The sequence below is a fragment of the Sinohyriopsis cumingii genome, chromosome 19 (genome assembly GCF_028554795.1).
Source record: "Sinohyriopsis cumingii isolate HCF-2022 chromosome 19, ASM2855479v2, whole genome shotgun sequence".
NCBI lineage: Eukaryota > Metazoa > Mollusca > Bivalvia > Unionida > Unionidae > Sinohyriopsis > Sinohyriopsis cumingii.
Genome location: NC_142979.1, coordinates 45,754,343 through 45,776,806, shown reverse-complemented (window position 1 = coordinate 45,776,806; position 22,464 = coordinate 45,754,343). Strand labels below are relative to the sequence as shown.

Sequence of the window (22,464 nt, the reverse complement as noted above, 5' to 3'; positions counted from 1 at the left end):
GCAATTAAAGATTTCCAAAACGACTATTGTGGCAATCCTATTGGAGGCTAGATAGGCACCACTTTCATTTACAACAAACCAGTCATCCCAAGAAGTGTTTCAGTGGAAAAAACCCTGATCTGTATGACCATTAATTCATGAGAGTCTCTTTATGAAAGTACAATGTTGATATGACCAGCCCTCCTGAAGAAGTAGCAATAACAAGACTTTCAGACATAGGAAGGGAACAGTTTTCATTTTGGATCAACCATCATAACAAGTCTTCTCAAGAAAACCCCATGCTGACACAAGGAGTAGTGACAAACAAGATTTTAAAAATGGGTACTGTTGCAACTACATTGAATGTATCCAAGTAGTGTCAGTTTCATTATGACCAACCAGACCTTGGGATGAATGTGTGCGTAAAGCTCACGGCAATATTGAAGTAGTTTAGGAGGAGCAGCCACAACAAACCTGTGCTAACAGATGGACTGATGATGGACAACAGAACACCCATAAGCTCTCCTGGGCTAAAACCAGAAGAGCTAAAAAGTACATAAATTGTTTTCAACAACATGAAACAAAAATGAAAATTATTAACTTGCTAAACAATTACATGTGCTCCTGTCCTGTCAGACATGTAGCAAGTGCATTTGAGAATTTATAAACTTTAAAGTTTCATTGCTTAAGAGCAAACTAACACATACTAGTATACTGGTATAATTTTCTAAAGAAAGGAAAAACATTTTAAATGTTCTATTGTGACCTGTTCGTCTTCTGTTTCATTTGTTGATTCTGGTCTTTGTATACTACTACGCATCACTTTATTTCAGTGTCATTTTAGTGATGCCTAATTGAAACATATTACTGACATATACTTTAGTGAATTACCAAATGGAAAAAATAAATTTGTAAAAGCATATATATTTGTTTTATACTAAATAAATTGTGAAGAGCCATGTACAGTCTGTTCCAATATAAAATTAGAGGAATGGTGAGCAACTTGCTTACATAAACAAGAACCCACCAATCCTGTGTCTCATCATTACAACCATGATGTAATGGGACAGCTCTGTAGCAACAACAAAAAATGCACAACTCTTCTAACAATAGTGCAATTAAAATACCAAGTTTCACACCAATCCACTAAAGCTGAGCAAATGCATTCAAAATATGCTGGACCCAGCTCTGAATATAAAAAATGGACAATAACTCTTACAGAGATTGTGGGAGCACAAATATTTGTCATAATGTGCATATTCTTCTAATAAGCAAAATAAGTGTAAATGTGGCTCATGATCGATAAAAAACTGTAGAACCAATTGTGTTCACAAGATTAAATCTCATTCTTGTGTTCAGCTGCATAAAAAAATGGGCAATATCTCTTCTGATGAAGACCATAACATGTACCAAGTTTCATGGCAACTTAATGAAAGCTGACAGCCTATTGATGTTCATCATATTCAGTGATATACTATATCTGGCTCCATGCTAAAAGGGCAATAACTCCAACAAAAGTCCCTTGCAGTGACCTGCACTCTTGTGCAAAATGAATCTCATGGAATTCAAGATATGACCATTTCTTCCTTTTAAGTGCAGAGAGTTGAAACCATTTATTATATTTGCCAGTGATAACACAATTTTCTGCTTAGCTATTGCAGTGGATATATTAGATACCAGACTGATACCATTTTCATTTAAAATCAAGCAGACATCAACTGAAGTCTTTGCTGAGAACCCCATGTCAATATGACCGGCTGAGATTAGAAGAAGAAAAACTCCCACATCTTTCTATTGTAAGCCTGACTGGCTATTACAAAGAAACATGGCAAGAACAGTCTTAAACAGCAACAGCTGTTTATACAGTAGTTTGTGGTCCTTGTAACTTTTTATTCACTATATTCATTAAAATAATCAAAACTGCTAGTTTAGGCGTAAGGCATGGAATTGACGGATACCCAAATTTCCACCTAAGAATAAAGTCTTACAGAAAAGGCTTAGAGTAAGAGAATAGCAATGACAAACTCACTCCTGCTATTTGTAACATAATAACAACAAGGTTTGGAGCATCTTGCCTTTCTTTGTCCAAAGAGCTCAGATACCTTAATGTCACTCTGTCACTCTGCAGTACATGTATATACAAATTCAAATTCTGATAACATCAAAATTTCTCATAATTTTTTTTAATGTAATTTTCAACATGCCTGGATGTCATTACTTTTAAATAATAAACAACTTTAACTTAAACTGCTATATTACAGAGTAGGCAACCCATCTCTACTGTGGCAATCCATCAACTACCTGACTTAATTATATATCTGCCAGAATCATGGCTCCACTTCTGAGATGTGTTCTACTGTTTAATTTGCTTGCTAATTACATGTACCTACTAAAGTAGTTTAGAACTGTATACACACCCCATTCACTGATGCTATCTCTGCTTTGTATATACCAGCTTTGGGTATGGAATATTGTCTCTCCAAAGTATTAGAATTGCCTGAAACATGACCAAATTAAATATCACTCTTCAAGAAAATAATGCAAAATGAGAGGAAAATGGGAGATAATATTCTGAAATTTGACACATTTGCCATCCACTTCCAAACATGTATTCTGATTCTCAAGGAATAAATACTTCTAACATAATAATACTATGGTGAAAGTAAACCAGTGTTTCTCCTAGAATGCAAACTAGAGAGCAAATAATCCCCTTGGTGTCTGAGTAAAAAACAAACCTTGGTGTAAAAACTTGTGGTCAAAATAAAACTTTGGAGGGTCCCTGACACAAATGAGTAAAGGGAAACACTGGTGAAGATCAATAAATCTGCGAACATTCTTCTTGCCAGCCTTCATAGCATTTTGGGTAGCAACATTTAGTTTGTCATGATAAAAAATTTTCACAAAGGAATTACTGGATTTATCAAATTCGTTCACATCTTCCAATACTATAAACATTCTGAATAGTCTCATACAACCATATGTGAGGTAAAATCTAGAAATGAGTAAGAGGACCGTTTGATGCCAATAAAAAAAGTCACTTTCAGGTGTCACATGGTCTCCAAACTTGCTAAGTATTTCTCAACAGAGTTTATATTCAAGTTTTATACTATTTACATGTATGCTCACTTAAGTTCAATTACAAAATGCACAGAACCAAATCTGTCACAGTATGCACTGGCAGAAACAGAATCTATGCTGTTTGCAAGGAGTAATAAGTAGAACAAAAAAAAAAGACTTTAATCTGCTGGCAAGTTATGCAATGTTTTTCATTTTTGACCTAATATAATATAAGGTGTTCATCTTTTCACATTTTTGTCCAACCAGAAAAATTATGATCTTTCCTCTTCTTACATATGTTTGTATATGGGATTCAGTACAGGATAATTGGACAAAATAATGTTGTCGAGGCTTTGACTAGATTCCATGGGTCACAGCCCTTACCTAACTGAAGCAAAACCAATGTCACATGATCAAAACAAACATTTTATTTATGGACGGAAGTCATGTTTCTAAAGATGCACTAACTATACAACAGAGTGATTTTCTAATTTTTCTTCCTAGATGAGTACCCTGTATATCTGACTGATGCTTAGTTTCTGAGACCAAATGTTACTAACACCAAAGAACAAGTCGTTGATACTTTTGTGTTATGTACTTGTACATGCATTATGGTTAAATAGCTGAAAGGTCCACACTTCAAACAGTACATCAAATAAATGTGGGGTTGAGTCAAGCTGATATCAACAAATCTTATACATGAATGGTGACATGGTCGTTTTATTTGTGAGCATTTAAATTTCTTGGGGAAAGCTATTCATATGAACCCCAGCAAAGTCCATCGGCAAGTTCATGCAATTCAGACTGAAATGCAAATTCTGATACTAACATTGTTTAACCTTTTAAGCTTTAAGCTTTATCGCAACCTAAAATAATTCTGTTCAATGAACTACAACAACAGAACCTACTTTAACGTACAATGTCAAACTGCCATACGTGTCACAGAACTGACGTCTTGATCACTGACTTATAAGGAAATACACAAACTGATTCTACCAGATTTTAAACATATGCAAATGTAATGATTTCAAAATTTAAACAATAAAAGATCCACTGATTAAATGTGAAAATATATCAGAGCTACCTTTCCAAGTTAAGAATGGGGTAGGGAGAGTGACTTGAAAGATTAACTACAACTGCTCCTTATGAAAGGTCAATATCCACCAACAGGACAAGACCTTTATGGCCTTCTATAGCAACTGGCTTGTCTTCCCTCCTAATATGTGTGCAGCAACGTTTGTCTGACTTTTACAATCATGTGATTGCAAACAGAAGCCAAATCAGGGGATTTCCATCAACCCAATTTTTCGGATGAGTATCCTGCTTCCCTTAGCATCGGAATGAAAAAGCTAGCTTCATGCCTTCACACTGTAAGAGTTGTTTATGTTTTAATGTTAATTATGATTTGGTTTATCTTCACTGCAAACTCAAGTTTCTGGCTAAGAATCAACTACCTCCAGTAGTCCACTTTTTATCAGATCCACCAGCTGTACTAACATGGACATGGTCAGTCAGATCAAGAACTTTAGTTATTTTTTTAATATTAAAAGCAACCTCAGGTTTATAGACATTTATAGAGGGACAAGAGCAACTGCTTGTACCGGAAGAAACTGCTTCACATGCATGCTTATGAAAGTTGTAACACTGCTTATTGTTGAACACAGTACATGTACAAAACTGACTGAATTCAACACACAATGCCTTTGAAAATCTCTTACATTTTTCTTTTTACATGAAGACTTGTACAAGTTACTTCTTAACAAATTTTCACAGCCACATATATCTTTAGCTTAAAATCTATTCTACTCCTTTTGTTTTGCCTCATGCATCTTCAGCTAGACTAGTGGAAAAAAAAAAAGAAGAAACTCCTCAGTTCTGTACTACTAATCATACAATTTCCAATGCCCTAGCTGTGTCTTTGCTAAACTGTTAGATGATTCATTTCCATAGATCTGTGTACTGCCCCAAGAAAAAACTGCACCAAAATCGAATCTACAGAAAAAACATCTGTATTGAGTTCTACATGAGCATGTACAAGTTCGAACCTGTATCATGGCTGGAAAATATTAATTTATTCCCACTTGCCCACTGGACAAGAAACAAGTTTATTGGCCCAGCAAAATCTACTTAATTAACAAAAAATCTTTTCAAATGAGTTTCTATTTCTTTGTTTAAAACATACAAAAATAATTATCCTAACACTGTCCTATTTTTAAGTGCCATCTGATTATTCTGGATTACATACATTTTACAAGCTTGCAGTTTGCCAGCACACAATTCACATGATTTCCATCTAAAACAGTGCAAGTTAAATACATGTATGGCTCACAGACCAGATTCAGCCAGTGACCTGGTTTTGTGCATTAATACATCATAGGTCATAGCTTTAAAAATCACTTATCTAGCCTGTGCCCTGGAGGAAGCTGACCATGCCTTATCTAAAATATTAAAAATTGTTTTTGCACAATAAATAAGCAGTGTTCAGTTTTGGCCATACCATTGTGTCCTTGACCCATATCTTCATCGTTGACACAAAAAAGTTTCCTCTAATGATAGAAAATACAGAGATCATGAAATAAATAAAAAAATGCTGTTGTATTCATTTCCAAAGAAAGGAAACCACTCACAAGGTACTTGACATCTGTCAGTTTGTGAAAACAAATTACACACAAATTGAAATTGTACTGGGAAATAAAAACTTAAATCACATAGCTTCACCAATGCTGATTAACGAAAATGTCAATTACATTCTTTCCTTGGCCATACACAGTACCAGTATGGCAGTATATATAGGACAACTTTCTCATAATAAAGATGGACAAGCCATTATACATCCAGCAATGTCCACTATATCTCTCTCTGCATCCTGCTAGCTAGGCCCTCGAAATGGTAAACACAAATTTCTGTACTGGCCATTTCTGAACATATCATGAAACGTACCACAGTATATGCATTTTCTATATGGGACCAACAATTTAACATTCTAGGGTAATGTTCTGACACTATTTTGATTTTTGCCTGTCAATTGCTGAAAAAAATGTAATGCTCTAATTTATAGCAAAATAACACCACATCATATACACTGGCCTATCTGGAAAAGAAATTCTTATTATAAGAGAAATATAACATCTCTGCTCAAAAGAAAATTGAAGTACTGGCATACACAAACCCTACCATTAAATGTCGGTGGTTTATTGTAGATAAAATTTGTACAAGTATGTTAATTGTTGCACAAGCTGTAATAGAAAACTTCAAGTAAAGTTGGGTGGTTAAGCTTACACTAAAGCTGACACCCTGTAAATGACAACATTTTAATTCTATAGAGTTTATTGCTAAAAATAGGCTCCTGACACTTAATCCTAAAATTATTAGGCACACTATTGACATGATATGCAGGGAAACATTGAGAGGGCCAGTCAACATAAACTTGAGAAATGCAAACAAATATCCAGTTGACATGAGAAATTATATAAAATTCAAACAGAAATAAAGTAGTACTCTTCCGAAATCACAGGACAATTTTCAGTCTTGCAAAGGAATATTGAACACATCAATATACACTAATAAATACATAAACAAGTTTTAAAAATTGTTAATCTAAAATTTTTCTATAAGCTTGGGTTTGGCCCAAATATCTTAGCAATATCTCATTTGGCTACTTTAGCACATTTGAGATGTATAATTAAAGTATCATAAATATAATTTGTAATATTCAAAATGAATCTGTGATACAACTGTTTTGTAAAAAACATGATAATCTTTTTTGTCATGAAAATGTAATGATGCCATTAAATATCATTAAATTTGTCACAATATTACTCATGGATTTCTATATATTTCTTAATGACATAAGTAACGTTACAGAGGAAAAGTACGTTGGTATGTACTACCCGAAAAAATACTATGGCAAACCCATAAAATAATAATACCATACATCTCTAATACACATTTACTTGGCATTTTAATGGGACTTAATCTATAGTCAGCATGGATTCCTGATTCTGTCCTTACCACATTAACCCTTGGAGGTTTTTGTTGCTTTTGCCTGAAATTCGAGTAGGAAACAAATTTTGAAAGCTATTTCTGAATACATCCTAATACATCAACTTCCAGGTGATTTTCCAATAACCTAATGCCTAGTTGTGTTAGAAACATCATTTTTCGTTGGCTGTTTGGCTCACGCATGAGCAGAAGAGCAAAAGTTGGAGTTCTTTTCTTTTTTTTGGTATCGAGACCACTCTTTATTCCAAATGCCCATCTTATCCTACTTTTTGCAAAGGTTCATCTGTCTGTTTGCAGTTCATACCGGTCTGCCTTATATCTGAGACGAAAAAGTATAAAATCCAAACACAAAATCGGATTCTGACCACGGGTGAATTTTGGATGGAAAAAAATGAGGTTTTCCCTCTGCAGTTTGTAGTGCAACTAGAACTTCCAGATTATTTAGTATCATTGTAGAGCTACATCTGTCCACCTTTCTATAATACCACCCACTTTAGTGTATCATACATGACCTTGACGCTACAGAGCTGGGCAGTAGGCTACTACCTCCTGCCACGTAAACACGGCATCAGGGGTTAATGAGCTAACACTCTTGCAAAGAATTATCTCAGCTTTAACTGAATGATTCCTCAGATTATCTTTTATTCTCCATTCATCAATTCTCTTGTCAAGATGACCACCATAGACCAGCAGTGTTTACTGTGTCCATCCAGTTTTTAACTATAAGCTTCCACAGAAAGGCATGTATCCAATCAACATTTATGTTGCTTAACTACTGAACTGATCTTATGTTATGGCATAGAATATTGAAAGTGGTAGGAACCAAATCATTCAATGGTTCTCCAGTTCCTTTAATTTAATATCATGTAAATAAAGAAAAAATAACTTTATTTTCTAGTGCTCTTAATAAAGGTAAAATCATTCTCAAAGATCTAGAATTCCTTTGCCTGCAACCACTGTAGCCATACCACTTTTCTTAGACCTCACACTGAATAGGAATACCATGATGGTTTACACAACTGAAACATGTTTTCCAAAGTACCAAATAAAAGTTACACTGTACATCATATACATTTATCAACTATCCAACTAAGGATGCTGTCTTCCCAGATCAGTTTAAGAAAATATCCAGTTATTTCGTATTGTCAACAGAATAATGGAAACTTCGGTACAGCTAATTCTCACTATAACTCGGATTCTTGTAACATGCACAAGCTTGCTGATTATAATAATCAGTCAAAGTGAAACAAACATCCAACTGCAAATACTAATACTAACAGTGACAAAGTAGAAAGGAAACACACACAAGTTTAAAAAATAATAATGCTTGACCAGCCAGGCATGGTCATCGAGAGGAATGCTTGGTATTTTGCTTGTTCCTGGCATCCAAGCAATGGATTTTTCAAGTATTGTCTTATGGTTCATTAGAATTAATAATTAACTTGGCTATAGCTAGTTAATAATGGAATTTGTAAACCCTGAACCAAGTACATGCATGTTAATGCTAGAGCCACTGTTAAAGATGATCCACCTAAAATAGATGTTAATGAATTTACAGCTCTCAGTAACTTACTTGGATATCAATATCATTTAACCTGTAACTGTCAAATATAGATGCAATTACTGTTTTATTTGGTATGTAATGCATGCAAATAAACATACTGCATAATAATATTTGACATATGTAGACATCATATTTTGACATTATGTGAGGTTGTTATTTGATCAGTACAGTATCTGGGGCTCATAATAATGGCATCCTGTATCAGAAAATACTTTTAAGAAAAAACAAAGCAAACAATCATTCCAGCTAGCACCATAGGATTATCTACAAATACTATGATTTGACGTAAGGCAACTAACTGTGCAGTGCAAAGAGCTGATTGGGGTTACTGTAGATGACAATCAGAACACAGTACCTAACAGCCTGGCATGAAGGATGTACAGAAAGCAATCTCCTACTTGGAAATGACTGTTTTTTTTTTCTTTACAAACATTAGACTAGCTACATAAAAAGTCACAAACCAAAATTAATTATTAGTTGACAGGTTTGCTGGACACAAAAACTACCACACCTAAGCTGATGGATAACAATAACTCTAGATAACTCTTTCAGTATATTGACAACCTTCCCAAATCCAACAACAGGTCTTAATCCTGTATATCAATATCCACATTTGTCTTTCTTTCTGTGGGTAACAATTGCCAAACAGGAGGTCATGAGTTCAAAACTCATGTCAGCATACAAATATTCTTGTACATTTTTTGTATTTTCATGTTTAAAGTTTCTTTTAAACTTTCTCATACTAATTTTTACAACTTTTATTCTGACTTTTGTTTAATTCCCATCCTAGGATGGGCAATGAACCTAGTACATGAATGTATTCACTGCTTTGTTTTTCCTTATTTTTACAACAATATGAGTTTTAAAAAATGTCACAGGTTTAATGGCACCTTCCACCATGCTGCGCAGGATTAAGATCTGACACACAGGTACATCATTCTGATACTTGTTAAAACAGCAGCACAAGTCTAATGCATAAATTATATGTGCATACTACAGATACTGCATGAAATTCTTATATATATGTTTATATACACATACACATTCATCTTTCTTGCACATAATGCCAAGGAAAACAAACAAAAAATCTTTGTGCACTTGTCAAGACTTCAATAGTTTTCTCTGAATCAGGAAACTTGCATCTCTGACTCTTTAGGGAATCAGACATTCAATAATTCTTGACTAAAAGACAAAATTTCTAGCTACATGTACTGTTTTCCACTAGTGACCCATGACTACCTGTATAGTGAAAGAAACCTCCTTTTTGAAAACTAATGTGTACATAGGCTCAAATATTCTCTAAACAATAGGAAAACCCAGACTTCACATATAGCAGGACACAAAAAAACAAAGATGGTACAACTGTTCAAAGTTGACACAATATAGTAATTCTCAGAGGTGCATGTAAATTGCAGTGAAAAACTTTTTTAAAAGAAAAGGGGGTGGGGTTTCAGGGCAGAGGAAATGTAAACAAAAACTGCTATTTCCTGGATTAGTATTTTGTACAATCTGATCAAAAACAGATCTGCTTCTGCAAAGAACTAAACCTTAAACCTAAACCTCAGTTGCAAAGACACATGACTGATATATATATATATATATATATATTGTTCTATCATGCTTAAAATTCCATAATGCAAATATTATCTGACCAATCAAAAGCTTTAGGGTTGTGTTGTCCAAAATGATTGGTCATTTATGTGTAGTGGAGAGACAATACATGCTATTTGCTTCACCCGAATTCTACAATTCTGCAACCTGACCTTATGTAGGAAGCTCACTTCGAGAATCTCAAAAGCTGCAAGAAGAATATTACCTTAAGTCTTCATCTAACTTAAGTTGGGAGAAAATTTGACTTCAGTCACATAATTCTGACATAGAATACATTTGATTTAATCAAAGTAAGCAGGAATATGTTCGTCACAATGTGATTTTCCACTTTAAAAGAAATGTTATACATACAAGCTGACATGTATATTCATCAACATCAAGGAGCAAATGAATATCAAGCCAAATAAATTCAGACATTTTCTACAAATCATTCAAAAGGTTACATTTATAAAGACTGAAGATCATAGGAAAATTATGTGCCAGGTTACATGTGCACCTGGAAGAGAAATGTGTACATGTGACGTGTGATAACTGGATGACTGGACTCCAAGATACACTCCTTGAAGCCTAGGATATATTGCAGTTTCCATATACTCTGTAGGAGTCACTGTTCAACATAAGTACAGTACTGTTGAAAATTCAGAACTCTCTAATTCAAAACTACTCCTCTTGTAGAACTGAAATATTTATGAAGTTTTAATTGCCGATGAGAATGTTGTTCGTCCCCAACCCAAACCTGTCCTCTGACCATTTCATTCACTCTATATACGAAAATATTTTCTTACCCTGTAAGAGGAAGCACTCCTCTGAAATTTCATCGTCATATGATGATGTTGACGCTCTTCCTAAAATTTCTGTAACGGAGGCTGAATGATGCTATGGAACCAGAAGGCATCAGACAGAATATGTCATCATTAGCAGTGCTTCCCTTTGACCCAATATGGAGAATCTCTAAGAAATGTATGAATATCTGCCTGGGATTTCCCGCATTTTAAATAGTACTATACATTTTACGTCAGGACTTCCAAGGGGACTGTCTGCATTAAAATTCAACCAAAACCCTTGATCAAGCCTAGCTCTTTGTTTGCTTTGCTGTCACAGGCAATACTAATATAGAACTGGCCAAAATTTGTCCTGATATTGCTCACCTGGGTAGCTGACATTTGTCAGCTTGTGAATGCAAATTCACACTTGTATTGAAACTGCTGAGGAGAAAGAACAGCCTGAAGCACATAAGTCTTACATTGTCTATTAATGTTTGATATATTTGTTATGTTTATCTATATTGTGTGCTTCATTTTTTTTCCATAATTGAGGATTGCAGAGTTTCCGCCTAACTTTTGTCATGATGTAAACAATATGTTTACTAAAATCTGAGTTTTACGTCAGCCTTCTTTAAAGTTAAACTAGGTTTTTCTGTTTTAATTCTATTGTGTTGTTGGTCAAGTAGATCTTTGCATATAAAGGGGATTAGGTAAACAATTATTCATTCCTATTTCATATCTATGAGAATCTATTATCAGGTTTTCAAGTTGTGTTCGGATATAATTTGAAAGAGAATTATATATTCAACTTATTCTTTGGAATTACAAAATGTGCATTGTCTTTTTGAACTAAAACAATACTTCAGGATTATTGAGAACTCAAACAAAGACAGCTGACTGTATCATTGTGGTTTATGGGGACATTCAAGAGTATTTGTATATCAGGAATTTCAAGACTATTTTAATTCATTCAGAACATTCAATATTTTTTTTACTTGTGATAGGACATTTAGGATTATTTCTGATACAATTAACAATACTGTCTCTCTTAAACTTTCACTTTGCAACATAGAAAAATAAATTATTTGTTGATTTTATTAAACTTGTTGATTTTGCTTCTTTCTGTTATATAGTTCAAGACATAGAGTCATATCACATTTATCTTCATTCTTTTTTCCTAAACCATATATATATATATATATATATATATATATATATATATATGACTGATTTCTCTACAAGAGAATGACAAATTATTTAAACAACCAGTACCATCCACTGGATCTCTGCATAAGCCCTGGGGACCAGACCCTAATTCATAAATTAGAACTCCTCATAGCCACACCCTTGAAGTGTGAAATATATATGGCATTACAAGGGAAGTAAATCTATGCAGCCACCATGGCCCCTGAGTCTGTCCTTACCCACCTACACTGCAATACCCTGGCCCATAGTCGTAACTTGGAAACCATTAGGATTCTCCCTCAAAAGAACTGTGGTGGCTTAGTAGTAATATCACTTCCTAAAGCAAACATCTTTTTTTTGCAAATAAATAAATAAGTAAACAATTTCTCATACTTATGGTATATACCTTTATTGGTGTGCATCCAAGATTATTTTAGCTGCTCAGCCAGGTTACAATGCTTTATTAGTAAATTTCCTTCGCACAAACCTCTTCATCAAAAATATTGTTACAAGTCACATGAACTGAATCTCTTGACATTCTAGATGTGCTATGAACAATAATCTAACATATCCAATCTAATAAAAATATCTTATCTGAAATAAGGCTTTTGGAGTGATAACAAACTCAGCCAGCCAATCATATGCAACATTGCCTCATTAACATGTGTGCATGTTGCACACAATCAAACTCATCTGATAGCTTAATGATAAAAGCTTATAAGGAAGTATGACACAGAATTTTTTCAGAAATGTATCCTCTTTGGATTGTTCAAAAGCGTAACCAATCATATACAAAACTTCCTTAATATACATGGATGCAAGTCATAATCAAACTCATCAGAGACTTTGATGATACAATCCTAAATATAAAATATCTGAAATATGGACTCTTGAGTGTCCATAAGCTCAACCAATCAGATGCAAGATCACACAATTATTATGCATACATGTCGATCATACTCTAACTTGTCCGAGATCTTGAAATGACCACTGCAGGTCTGATTGAAATGACCTATAAAGCATTGGAAGTGTTCACAAGCAAGTGTTGAAAGATGTATGGACAATATACGACTGATGCATGGCCAAATCATAAGCTTGACAGTCTTTTGAAGGCCCATTATATGCACATGCACATGTACAGTGTGGTTATTATTGAAAATATTTTGTGAAAATGGTTTGTATAAATATATATGAAATTCTTAATACTGGACAATTCTTTATATGTTGGTAAAGCTGAAGAAATAAAATACATGAAGTCATCCAGTATGTGATATAAAAGTTCAAGAAGACACTTATGCCCCCACTGCAACACTCACCTGTCAGACAATCCATTGCAGCTCACTCCTATCAGTCATTCCACTGCTGTTTATAAAAGAAGTGTTTCATATTTTTGCTTTAATTCAACAAACACAGCTTTCCAAGTTGAAAGCTTAAGTCATAGACAATCCGATAGTGAAAAAGTCACATTCTGCAGTTCTACAATAAATGCTAAATTCAAGCCATCCAAAATTTGCAATTATCAATGTTTCAAGACAAAACTAATGCAACTCCCAGCTGGCCTTAATGTACTCGACTGGCATGTGGCTTCTTAATGGCTAGTGGAATCTCATTTATGTCCTGCAGCATTGAAATAAAGTATGCTATTGAATGATTCCAACATTTTAATATCAGTTCCAGTTCACGGGACTGATTGAATAGCATAATTTATTGTAGGTAATGTTACTACCATGTGCTAGAGCATCTTCACTTGAAAGGATGACTTTCTACAATATGTCATTGATGTCTGTCAAAATGAGAGACTTTCGCTAAGAAAAACCCTACTACTGTAAGCATTAATGCTAATTAGTAAGTGTTGAATTTATTTGATATTTTGTCCTGTGTTCATAACAGAAACGTTAGAAATCAAATGTCTGTAAAAAATATTGATTTTCACTTCAACTCCATTAATAATTCTGAAACACGGTCTTGTCTGTTTGCCTGTCTATTATGAACAAAAGAAACTTCATGCTCTCCCCCCAACACCCTTATGCACACACACACACACCCATCTGAACATATTATACACATTCACAAAGAACACTAGACTACTTTTGCTTCATGAACACTCCCCCCCCACCCCTGCAACTTTTTTCATTGCAATCCACACCAAGTCAACAACGAAAGATGGCAACCTTTGAAATTGGTTACAGTCTAATTTAGAGAGAAAAACATCTTTGTTTCCTACTTTTTTCTGGGTGAAATGTTAGATAAAATGATTAATTTTATTATTACTGGACCTGGATACATCCACTGAATCATAATTTGTTCTGATTGGGCTACAAATACAATTTTTCCCTGATTTTTTCAAGGATAATGGGCAAGTTTTCAGCAGGAATTCTGTAGATATCCATGTACATGATGCAGCAATTTAATTTCTGGCATATAAGATCATCAAATTGGCACCAAAACCAAAAGCATACTGCAATTTTATTAACTTTTCCAACTTTTTCTAAATAGGAAGAATTGACACAAAAGTTGACATTTGCCTGAATTACACTGAAACAAAGTGGTTGGGGGAATGTCCTGAAGTTAATGCAAGATGAAGTAAACGCATTTCTCTCTTGTCTATTTAGACAAAATGATAAAAAAACATGGCAACTATTTTGCCTGAATTGCCACCTATCATAGACCCTGGGCTAATGAATGAATTACATGTTGAATATTCATTTTATAGTAAATTTTTGTGAATTAAATGTGTTAAAAAAAGGTCCTAATTTCACAATTTTACACACATTTCCCAGGCTGTTTTCAAAACTGGACAAAAATCGCTCATTCGAAATAGTCAGTTTGATTATGTGACTAGAATATCTGCTGACCTGTCGTGTACCAATAACATCACGAATATCATCTTTTATCATGCATCAAATTACAAAAAAGGAAGGAATGATTAACAATGTTCTAAACAAGCTGGGTTGTAATGTAAAAATGGCCTGTCTAGTGTGTTAATTTTTCCCCAGGCTTTCCCCATTAAATTTAGAACTATTCAAATCATCATAAGTCCTAACTTGTGCTGATTTTTCTGAACCGTTAACACAAGACTACATAATCTTTTGTTTCTTGGGAAAATGTGTTATAATCATTCATCTTGTGTGAATGGGCTACATGGAAGCTGTACTGATGATGGACATGAATGTCTTCATCCTTCATGTGCATTTCGTTGTGCAGGAACATGTTATAAATATGCTGATGAGGAGGCTTGCATAAATTTAAAAAGTTTCTGGCATTTCTTGTACTATTTATTGTATTTACTGATTAGATGATGCAATCATCTACTGAACTGATTTAACTTCCTTTTCTATATTTCCTTAGAATCCACTCATACTTGCATTTTTGTTTTCATGTTTTTATTTCAGACAGCAGAATCTCTCTCCCTCATTTCCACAAGGCCAAGGTAATTAAAATCTTATACTGTCACTCTTTTCTGAGAAGTAGATAAATGTTTGCACAGAATGTTTCGCTCAAAAAGTTAGTTATTTTTCATCTCAAAGAAAGTAAATTTTGTGAATGCCTTTTAGTGCATCTTTAAATATTTTACTTTGTCTACGGTAGTGTTCTATTGTTAATGAGATGCCTCTTCCCCATAGCAGCACCTAATATGCATGTATTATTTACTTCTGATTTTATTCTTTCTCCAAGTCAAATACTGCTCTAGCACAGTTAGATACAGCATCATCTTTGATACCAGGTTGAAAACTCATCTGCATGTGAATGCAAGTGATAATTTTGTGACTTACATGAATGTTGATACCTTTGTTGGAACTGATAACTGCTTAATGCAACTTTAGCATTAGCTTACATACATGTAGAACATCCAACACTGGATACTGTTGTTGTTGTTGTTGTTATAGGGTTTAACGCCATTTTTCAGCACAAGATAGGCTATACATGGCGGCCAGTATTAATGGTGGAGGAAGAACCCGGGAAAACCCTGGAAAGAACCACCGACCCACGAGAAGCTACCAGCAAACTTTCTCACATATCCACACTGGCCAAGCCCGAGACTCGAACCCATGCAGACAGAGGTGAGATGGCAGTGATCCGTGACGGAGAGCGCTTTAGACCACTTGGCCACTCAGGGCCCCCACTGGATACTGTACAAGCAGCTAAATGATGATGGGAGTTCATCAACATATACCTATGATGGATGGACAAGGTTATAAAAATCACAACCACTTCATGGTGGACACATCAAAGATTGGATTAAATGTCAACCATGACAACATGTTTTTTTCAGAAATAAACATTTTATTATTGAAAATAACTTTTATACTTTTTAGTTTATAATTACTTCTTATGTCAGCTTTACATAAACTCAATTTTTTTTTTCACCTTCAATCATTAATTTCCCACCCAAATGATTTCTGCTCTATGACTTGGGCAACCAAATTATCCAGGCTTGGCAGCCAAACATTTTAAATGGCCACTAAAATTTACATGTAGGTCTAATAGGAACTTCAAGTTCTAATTAACAGAGACATGATTTTCATTTAATATACAATGACACTATTTCAGACCTTCATTTTCCTCTGATTTTCAGGATTTCAAAATCTGAGAGACCCCTGGTTTCATGAATGTGCTAAGCTAACCTAAGATGGACTAATGGGCTGACAGACAGACAGATGCAAAGAGTTTTGTATCAATATGCCCCTACCAGTTTTGCAGCTGAGCTTTCCATAGGTTTTACATTGCTGTGTGTTATATGCTTTTTGTCTTCAGAAACAGATCAAGATTGCAAAGGTACATGTATATAGAACACGTGAAGAACAAATACAGTTGTTGGGATGAAAACAAGTAAGTCAATGACTAAGCAATTAAAGCAAAATTAAACTACTTATTTAAATAATTTTTTAAAATTTTTGCTCAGTATTAAAATACTAAGTAGTTTTTCATTGTAATGCCAGACAAGGCATTCTTTGTGGATAACATGTAACCAAAAAAATGCATCCACCTTGCACTTTTTGTGGATCATGGAAGCAGGGCAACTTCTTCCTGACAGCCATGTGCAGTGAGGGCATAAAGCAGAATAAAATGAAACAAGCATGCAAAACTAACCTGCATCTGTGACCATGGCTGCCAATGCCTCCTGATCTCCTGATTCCCGACTTACTTCTTCCAAATCTTCATCAGAATTCACTTCAATCTTTACAGCACTTAGGTCAAACTCTGTCACTGCACCAGAAAAGCTCTGGTTAACCCCACTTGTTCCTGGTTGGGGGTGAATATTTAAAGAATTGTCCATGCTAACTCTATTCTGGCGCAAGCCCTTCGCAGACTGTTGGCTGATGTTCATGCCTAGTATGTTAGGCCTCTCATGTGTTTCTAAGCCAACTGTGCTGCCCATGCCGACTCTATCAACTGAAAGCCTTAAAGAATGCACATTGTCAATCGGGGTAACCTGGGACACACCTTCAGTAAAATCAAGTGTAGTTTTCGAGATATCTCTGCTAGAGTCTTTGCTCCGATCAGAATGAAAAGCAGATGTCCTATTTCCATGGTTCTGCTGCAGCTCAACATCTTGTAAACTGAAAGTAGCTGATGGCTTCCCATAATCATTTCTTGTAGATCCTGTTTGGTAACCAAAGAGGTGATGACCAGTAGTTCCCTCTATTAAGGACCGCCGGTCTGGAATGTTTTCTTGTTGCAATGGTTCTCCTGAAGACTGTGATGAATGTAGATGACGAACATGATGTTGAATGCCTGGAACCTTTGAGGCTGGCACATCACCATCTGAAGAACCTGAAAGCTTCCGCTTTTGACTAAAAGTATGTGATAAAGAACTAGTTCCTGATAGCTGATGCAATGAAGCTCCAGAGTCTAAAGGTATATGCACTGTAGGAATACAGCTACCCTGATTATCCATATAAAGAGCACCAGAGTTCTTGATAGCTGTATTGCTTGAAACAGAACTCAATGCAGTATCCCTGCTTTGGACTAGATTTCTTGGTGATGCACTAGTGGAACCATCTTGAGATATAGAAGCATTATTGTATTCCATCACTGGTGGAGTTGAGGCCTCCCCTAGACTAGCAGATTGGGTTGGCTGTGAAGTCAATGAATCTAAGCTTTCCTCTGGATACTCTTCTTTAACTGTTGAACGTTCCCTGAAAAATCAACAAAGCTTAATTAACCCCATGTATTTTCTGCCTAACCATTAGCATAGATTCTTCTAAATACATGTAAGAGACCCAAGTGAGCCTGATATCACTCATACAAATGATAGTTACCTGCAGTACTGCACATGCATTGCAGATTACATTCCTACAGAAACAACAATATAAGTATTGAACAATAATGAGATGTTTATCATACTTATTTGCAAATGTAATAAACGACAACAAAGGAACACAGTAAAAGCTGCACTAGGCACATGAAAAGCTTAGCTTTGCAGATGGGGTTCATAATGGACAAGTTCCAAAGTTGATAATGAACTTAAAATGACTAAAGTGGCACTTGGGGCTTTGAGAAGTTGAAATTTTGCAACAACCTGATTTACTGAAATTACAGCATCTGTATTTTACTAATATAAAAATTCATTTAAAAAAATAGAGTTTTGGTGTCGTTTCACTAAAATAAATGTCACTAAATATATTGTTAAACACCCTCAAGAAATGTTCAAGGAAACTTGACAATCTAAAAGACACTTGAATCAATGAATGAAGAACAAGAGAACTGCCTGAATGATTCTTGATTTAAGGCCAAGATGATAATTTGCCATAGTTTTTATACAGTTAACGAAATAGATATTATCATGATTATGCAAACAAGACTTGTTCCCGATGTTCTGTCCAGCTTTAGGAATACAAACAAAATTAAAAAAATAAACAGCAACTGCATCAATAAACAGAAATAACAAACATCAATATTAATATCAATGACAATAACCACCACAACCATGGGGAAAAAAATTGGGTTACGTATCATTATTATATTTTGTTCTTATGTTTAGGAATGAAGAAAAATGTTCAGCTTTCTTGTTAATAACAGCCAAAACAGCAGCACTTTATTTTTCAACATCGCAGATGGAGATCATTTTAAGCTGGTGCCTCCAAACTAAATCCTTGAAACATTTACTTAACACATTAACCCCTGGAGGTTTTTGTCGTTTTCGTCTGAAATTCGAGTAGGAAACACATTTTGAAAGTTATTTCTGAATACATCCTAAAACACCAACTTCAAGGTGATCTTCCAATAACATACTGCATAGTTGTGTTAGAAACATCGTTTTTCATTGCCCATTTGGCTCGCGCATAAGCAGAAGGGTAAGAGTGGGAGGTTTTTTTAAATTGCTTAACGAACCCATTATTTTCATATCAAGAACACTCTTTATTCCAAATGCCCATCTTATCCTACTTTTTGCAAAGGTTCATCTGACTGTTTGCAGTTCATACCAGTCTGCCTTAGATCGGAGACCAAAAAGTCTAAAATCCGGACACAAAATCGAATTCTGACCACAGGCGCATTCTGGGAGGAAATAATTGGGTCCAAAAATGAGGTTTTTCCCTCTGTAGTTTGTAGTGCAACTAGAAATTCCAGATTATTTGGTATCATTGTAGAGCTACATCTGTCTACCTTTCTATAACACCACTCACTTTAGTGTATCATACATAACCTTGACGCTACAGAGCTCGGCAATAGGCTACTACCTCCTGCCACATAAACTCGTCACCAGGGGTTAATGTGTTAACATTAAATTAATTCTTCTTTTCACCTGCAAAGTGTTGTAACCATTTGCAACATTCTTGAGGAATTACTTTATCAAATAAGCTGCTGAGACATGCTTAGATCAGCGTTTTCATTTAAGCCAAAGCAGACACCACTGGATGACGTTTGGTGAACACCTGCCAATATGACCCTCCATTCTGGTGAATTAGTGACAGGAAGATTTTCTGTATGGTCAGTGTGACAGCTTTGATGCTGGTTTTCTTATGTCATAAAAGGTCTGTTGGTAAAACTGTGCTAATATGACCACTAATTCTGGAAGAGTAGAAATAACAAGAATTTCAAGATGGTCAAATCGACACCATGTCTTTTGGTGAAGAAAAAAAATTTGTTGATACAACTTTATACTTAGGTGGACTAACAACGAGAATATTTTCATGGTGGTAGACATATTTGAGTTTAGACTGCACCATTTACATTTAGGATCCACTTGACGTAGAGAAATGCATTGATGTTTAGTTCTTATATTATTGTGTGTAACTGGTTGCTGGCATTTGATAAAAAAAAAAAATATAATTATGTTACTTTCCCAATCAGAAACCGACTGTTTAGATTAAAATTAAAAAAGTAAAGGCCTTGACGTTTTGTCCTAATAATCATAACAAGTGTATTTGTTTCAAGCTATATCGTATCCCCATCATCTTACTTCCCAGTCGATAATGTACATGTAATAAGCAAAAAGAGTACAAGTTTTAAATGACTTAAATTAGGGCAGTTTCTAGCAGTTACTGATCAAAGTTGTGCTTTGATATTTCAAAATGCACATTAACTGTCAAATGATGGAATTTTTACTTTTGAAGCCTGCCACTATGTCTGTTGACAACAGCCAGTCAGGAAGGGGTTGAGGTTTGACGTTTTTTTCTTAGCATGAAATGTTTAGAAAAAAACTTTAATTTCTGAGCTATTTATTTTTTTGTTTGTGAAAAAGAAATGAGTTCTGGACATGCAATATGGACTTAAAACCACAACCTGGTTAAGCTGTAGTACATTTTGCATAAAACTGGCTCCAAGTGGGATATGACACAAACTTTTTTTATCGTCCCCATTAATCTTTCCATGCAGTGCATACAAGTCTATCACAGCCTAACATACAGGGATTACTACCAGGTGAAGTGGGCACATGAAAACTTGGCTTTTTCGTTTTGTAAAACGAAAACAACTTCACCCTGTGATTTTTTTAGCTGTACATTGAGTGACCATAACCTGTGAGATACTCCCTCACCTTAGCCAGTTATTTCCGATGTTGTTTTGTAGCTCAAGGCAAATTATAGGCATCAAGCCATCAAATAGCTAGTGCTGATTTCAGGTGCGCCAGCAAACAAACTCTTTGCACATTCACAAGTATCTGTTTTGAGAGCTTATTGACCATTAGCCCTTAAACAAGTAAACTGGCAAAAACGTGTTATAATAATAATAATGAGGACCTTGTATAGCGCCTAATCTTTAGAAGCTCTAAGTGCTTTACAACATTAGACAACAACTGTAAGATAAAAAACACATAATGATATGATTACAAAAACAAACACCATGAAATTAGAAAACATTATAAAAACATGCTGAGAATATTTAAGCTAGGAAACATTAATAGATCTTTAAGTTTGTTCTTTCAGTCGAAATAAGTGAGTTTTGAGAGCCCTCTTGAATGAGATCGCTGTGTGTTCGTGTCTAAGTTCAGTGGTCAATTCATTCCACGTTGATGGGCCCTGGTATGCAAAAGAACGCTGTCCATATCACTTTGTTTTCATAGTGGGAATAATGAGTATACGATTGTCAGAAGAAGAGCATAAGTATCTTGCTGGTGTGCACACATCGGTGAGGTCGGATAGGTATGTTGGACTAGAGTCCGACAGTAAAACGTAGCACAGAGAACAAATTTTGTGTTTGATTCTGCATCGAATGGATAGCCAGTGTAGGGTACAGAGCAGAAGGGAGGTGTGCTCTGATCGTGGTACTTCTAAGTATGATCCGAGCAGCTGTGTTTTGAACTTTTTGAACTTTCTGGAGCAGATATTGAGATGAACCAGACAGAATTGAGTTACAATAGTCCAGTCTTGAAAGTACTAATGAACACACAAGTGTTTTAGTGGCATCAACTGAAAGATATTTGCGAATTGAGCTGATGCGTCTCAGCTCAAAATATGCAGCCTTGCACATGTTCATGACATGTTGGTGCAATGTGAGAGTACTGTCCAGAGTAACACCTAGTTTCGTACTGATTGTGTGAATTTAATGTTGGTGCTGCTGATATTTATTGTTTGAGGTAAAGGATGTGAATGAGAAAGTCTTTGTGTTGTGATCAGAATGGCCTCAGTTTTATCATCATTCATCTGCAGCTTGTTACATGTCATCCATGATTTCACATCAGAAATGCACCTCTCTACACCTTGGAAGGTAGCATCAACTTCAGTTGGGTGGTTAGATTTGTATACTTGGGTGTCATCAGCGTACAATTGGTGAGACACTGGATGATGATCTATGACACTTGAGAGTGACTGAGTGTACAGAATGAAGAGAACAGGTCCAAGAACAGACCCCTGTGGAACA

General features: G+C 35.1%; 1 protein-coding gene across 19 annotated transcripts in view; it reads right to left on the bottom strand.

The window, feature by feature from the left end:
• LOC149775629 (uncharacterized) overlaps window positions 1–22,464 on the bottom strand; it is a 194,377-nt gene that overhangs the window by 153,270 nt on the left and 18,643 nt on the right. For 17 of the 19 annotated variants that reach the window (XR_016416615.1, XR_016416614.1, XM_089944305.1 and 14 more), the window contains one exon: window positions 17,254–18,302. Coding sequence is in view for 17 of the 19 variants with exons in the window: in XM_089944305.1 (XP_089800431.1) it covers window positions 17,254–18,302 (1,049 nt within the window). In the remaining 2 variants the exon portion in view is untranslated. Of the gene's footprint in view, window positions 1–2,396; window positions 2,477–17,253; window positions 18,303–22,464 lie in introns of those variants that run through there. The other 2 variants (XM_089944316.1, XM_089944318.1) reach the window with 2 other exon arrangements.